The following is a 4,921-nucleotide window of genomic DNA, read 5'->3' as shown; positions in this document are numbered from 1 at the left end:
GTCAAATTTTTTATTAAATTTGATTAAGAAAATATTTGCTAGTCACCTATTTTGAATCTTTTTTTTAGACTTCGACAATGGATTTGATAGTTTAATCAAAATCTATTATCGTGATACTATATCCTAAGTTTGGTAGGATAACTTGGGTGGGGAATGAAACATGTTGACACCCAAATTTGGAGTCGACAAAACCACTAATCTCAATGGAAATCTCTATAAGAAGAGAGATCAAGGTTTTGCCAACCCCACATGCAGAAGCTAAGGTAACGACGAGGGGGGGTCTGTCGACGTTGGTTCTTGTCATTGAAAAAGAGCGGGGATCTCCTAACATCGGTTCTTCGGATTATTACAGGGGATCTCTCTGTGCTAATTTTTGCATTGGCTAATGCTTCCTCTCCATATGCCACCTAAATTGCATTTATAAATTTATCCTCTATATGCCAATGAAAACTTGCGTGGGTAGAGCCCATTTTTCCAGAAACCACCCATTTTTGTGTTGGAAAAGGCTCTCCCAACAAGGTCCTCCCAATGGTCAAAATGGCATATAAGAAGGCTTTCCCAATGCTTTTCCTGCTTCTCCCGACACTTTTTTCCGTTGATAAATTTCTTATAGTGATTCATCAAATTTTCATTAAAAACTATATTTCTCTAAATGGTCAACATTATGATATGTTTTCATTGTTTACAAAATGCAAACTGACATCTAAGGTCCTAAATTATTATAGTGTTAACTGGCTTGGACGTAGATATTTATAGCTTGTGAACATGAATTTTGGGTAAATGATATGATCTTCAACAACATACAAGAAAATATGTGATCCTAATAATACGTATGTGAATTTTTATTTATGCATCTGTCATCGTTGATGTACTTGTTCTTTTCCGAATTAATTTCAACCTACACACTAAAGTTACCTTGATTAATTTTATATTATCAATATACATATATGTACTCGTGTTAATGATTTTCATTATTTTTGAAATGTTACATCTAAGATGCTTAGCATAAGTATATATCTTCCCCTTAGAGATTATTGGACTAATTTTAAAAGGGGTGAATAACTTCATTAACAAGAGCTCTCATGATAGGGCGTGGTTTACACTTGGCTACCAAGGGTTGAGCTTTTGGCATAGTGATCCCGTGGCCTTCAGTCATGTCAACTAATGAGCCATCCATTGTTTCCCAATCAAAGCATTGAATCAATGATGCCAAAGTCAAGCCAACAACACGTTGCGCCATTCCTACGCCAGGACATGCCCTCCTCCCCAACCCAAATGGTAATAGTTTGTACGAATCAAATAATTCTATTGCATTTTCATGCCTTTCAGGCTTAAAACTAGTGGCATCTTCCCAAAGATTTGGATCTCTGTGTATTGCCCAAGCGTTAACAAATATGATTGTGTCACGTGGTATGTCGTAGCCTTCTATTTGGCAATCTTCGGATGCGCAGTGTGGCACAAGCAGAGGCGCTGCTGGGGTTAGCCGCAAAGTTTCTAAGACTATTCCTTGCAAATAACTCAAACTCGACAAATCCTCTTCGTTGACTAGACGTTCTTGTCCAGTACAACACTCTATCTCAAGTCTAGCTTTCTTCATCACCTCTGGATTGTTAAACAAGTGCGAGAGTGCCCATTCTAATGTCACGGCCGTTGTATCGATTCCCGCTAAAAGTATAACCTGCAAGAATTCATCATTGAGAAAAGTGTTTCAAAAAACTCATTTTTATTTAACTACTTTTGACAAAAACGTTTTACAATATATTTCAGAAACACACTCAAAGGGAAGTAATGTTACAATACATTCTAGATTTTTAATAAATGACTATTAAACACACTCAGTTACTAACTTCCAATTTGCACTTAAAACACTTTGCCCACAACTGTAGCAGTAACTTCCAGCAGCAGACTATTTGAAAGGGAAGTAATGTGAAAATATTTTGATAATTTCCATATCTCATAAAAATCCAGAAGGAAAATTCCAATTAAACACTTGAACACACTTGAATTCGATTTGTTTTCTCAAATTCATTTTCTAAAAAGTAAATTTTTAACTGGTTGACCAACAATACAAATTTTACAAAAATGATTTTTCGTTTTTTCTAAAATTAAACACTCGAAAAATTAACTCAAATTAAGTGCACATGTTGAGAAGAGAAACAGTGATAGGAAAAAGGGAAAAAAAGCATAAAAGATTAACATACATGTATGAGGCCTTTGATAATTTGGTCACTGAAGTATTCAGGCCGAGTGGTCTGCAAGTGAAGTAAATGATGAATCATAGTATTTCCACCTTCTTGGGTCCTAATCTCATCAATTAAACCCTGAAAAATTGCATCAGCTTCCTGCCCAACTTTTATTATCTTCTTCTCAAGACCAGTTGGATCAATCCAATTCCATAAAGGTATAAAATCTCCTGGATTAGTTGCTCCAGCATACATCATTACTCTCTTCACAACATCTCTAAATTTCCCAGCTTGTCCTTCATTCAACACATCATCTCCAAAATACCTCTTTCCAGCAACCATCCTCATGACAATATTAGAAGTAAAATCCAACAACATTGGCTCAACCTCCACAACTGAAAACAATAATAATTCTTCAACTGAATTGCCACTACACAATTTACACAACAATCGCTTCACTTCGTCTTGTCGAATCCCCGAGAACAAATTCAGTCGACTTGTGGAGAAAATCTCACAAGTACTAATGCGACGAAGGCTACGCCAAAGCTCTCCGTAAGGGGCAACGGCTAGTACTGTAAAGTTATATGTCAAGTGCTTTCCGGTGTTTAAAAATGGCCGATTTGCGAGAACAATGTCGTTTTTCGTGAAGCATTCGCGAACGGCCGAAGGAGATGATACAACTACAACGAGACGGGAGCCAAACCAGAGAGAAAAGATGCGGCCATATTTGTTTGAGTGGTTGTGAAGATTTTGGTGGATGGGATGTTTGAGGAGATGGAGATGGCCTATTAATGGAAGGGAAAAAAGTGGGCTTGGTGGAAGGTTTTTGCCATGGGGTAGCAAAAGTTTGAGGGCTAAAAGAAGAGAGATTACAAATAGGAAAATGTAAACCAAAATGTTATCCATGGTTGGTTTGATCTATTTAATTGTGTTCTCTTTTATTGTTTCTTCTAACATGGGATTTTTCTTTGACACAACATTTATGAATGAAAGTCAAGTTTTTTAGCCAAAGTCTTGATAAGGAAAATGATGAAGATATTTTTGGACAAGGTGATGGAGATGTGTTGGCACCAAGGTGTAGAAAAAGTTGAAAGCAACAAAGATAGTGAGACCCAATTGCACAACTATTGACTATAAACTTAATTGAGCACAACCTGTCAACATTGTTATTATTTTTGTTAGTTTTTCTTTCTTCAAGCAAAAGACTTTTCAATAACAATTGTTATTGATGTGTACTGTTCCATATTCTTTTCTGCAAAATGGTTGAATTTTCAATAGCAAGGTGATTTTGTTCATTCTATAGTTAGATGCTTTATATGTTGATCTAAATTTCGTAATTAATGTTTATTCTTTAATTATTTACTTAATTTTACTTAATTTTATATGCTATAAGACATGCTAAAAAAGAGAGTGGATCGAGGAAGAGAAATACGTTAGTCTAATTCATATAAAAAACAATATGTTTAATAAAAATAGGCAAATTTTCAAAAATAGGAAAACAAGGAAAGAAATCTATCAGTGTCTATCAATAATAGAAACTCATTTATAGAGGCTGATAAAAGTCTATTAGTGTTTATTAATGATAAAAACTAATAAAAGTCTCATTGATACTATCAATGATAGAAACTAATACAAGTCTATCAGTGATAAAAGTTGAAGTCTATCCGTGTTTATCAATGTTTTTTTTTTCTACATTCTGTAAATGATTTGACCTTTTTTCTATCTTTAAAAAATTCTCATAAAAATACGTAATTTTTAATTCTTATTCAAAGGCATGGATGTTTGTAAACAACTAAACAAGAAAAGAAAAAAAAAAAAAAAACATTTGTGAAAGTTGTTTTTGGGATCAGAAAGTGTAAACAAACCAATAGTTGGTGACATAATTAAACCTATTACAACTATTGAACACCATAAAATATGGTATATAATATTAAATACATGTTCTATTGTAGACACCTATTAAGGTATGTGCCTTTGACAATGAACATTATATATAATAGTAAAATATATATTTTGTTATAGGCTTATTGATTTTTTAAAAAAACTAATGTTTTTTTAATATATAATGACAAAAATAGGGTAAGATGGAAACTTTTTCTAAGAATAGGTGTTTGGGGAAACTATTGACAAAATTGGGGTAGTGAAATCGTGTACGGGGTATACGAGTACTGTTTAATCTAATTAACACTACATCGGCTGACTAGTTGACCGGTCAGATGCAAACTCGTGGACCCGTCCATGATTTGCTGATCTTTTTTTCTTTTTTTTTTTTAAAAGTGTGTTGACTAATTTTTTTTTAATTGTGGATGTACAACAACATTAAAACTTTAGGAATGGGTCCACAAATTCCTTCATTATTAAACTTAATTATATATTTAGTCTACAATGAAAATATCTTCCACCCATATTAAAAAAAGATGTCATGATATTAAAGAATATTTACAATTAGTTCTTTAATTTACAATTTGAAAATCAAAGTTTACATGAAATTTAAAAACGACCCCCTTGGCTCTTACCCCTCATGGGGGTTGTCTTCGTATCCCTCTAAATTAGGTTCACCCTATTGTCGCTGTCGTCTACGACGAATACGTCTTCGATCGATGTCAGCAACATTGAGTCGTCTTGTTTGTTGAATAATACCTTCTACGTTGACCAATGTTTGTTGACACATTGAACCCAATTTTGGTAAGTTGTTCTGCACTGAATATTGTTGAACATCACCGATAAAATTATTCTGT

At 33.8% G+C, this 4,921-nt stretch overlaps 1 protein-coding gene across 1 annotated transcript; it reads right to left on the bottom strand.

Annotated features, from left to right (window-relative positions):
* Window positions 1-950: 950 nt before the first annotated feature.
* On the bottom strand, window positions 951-3,148 carry LOC120088480 (cytochrome P450 81Q32-like). The gene is made up of 2 exons (XM_039045818.1): window positions 2,202-3,148; window positions 951-1,678 (listed from the first exon to the last, which is right to left on the bottom strand). The coding sequence occupies exons 1-2, from the start codon at window positions 3,087-3,089 to the stop codon at window positions 1,046-1,048; spliced, it is 1,521 nt and encodes a 506-aa protein (XP_038901746.1). The 5' UTR covers window positions 3,090-3,148; the 3' UTR covers window positions 951-1,045.
* Window positions 3,149-4,921: the final 1,773 nt, after the last annotated feature.

The sequence above is a fragment of the Benincasa hispida genome, chromosome 10 (genome assembly GCF_009727055.1).
Source record: "Benincasa hispida cultivar B227 chromosome 10, ASM972705v1, whole genome shotgun sequence".
Lineage (NCBI taxonomy): Eukaryota > Viridiplantae > Streptophyta > Magnoliopsida > Cucurbitales > Cucurbitaceae > Benincasa > Benincasa hispida.
Note: the sequence above shows the minus strand (reverse complement) of the source record. Positions and strands in the feature narration are given on the sequence as shown.

Coding starts and splice junctions, on each gene's coding strand:
- LOC120088480 (XM_039045818.1), bottom strand. CDS start 3,089: ATGGATAACATTTTGGTTTACATTTTCCTATTTGTAATCTCTCTTCTT. Junction 1,679..2,201: donor TTATCAAAGGCCTCATACAT/GTATGTTAATCT, acceptor GAATTCTTGCAG/GTTATACTTTTAGCGGGAAT.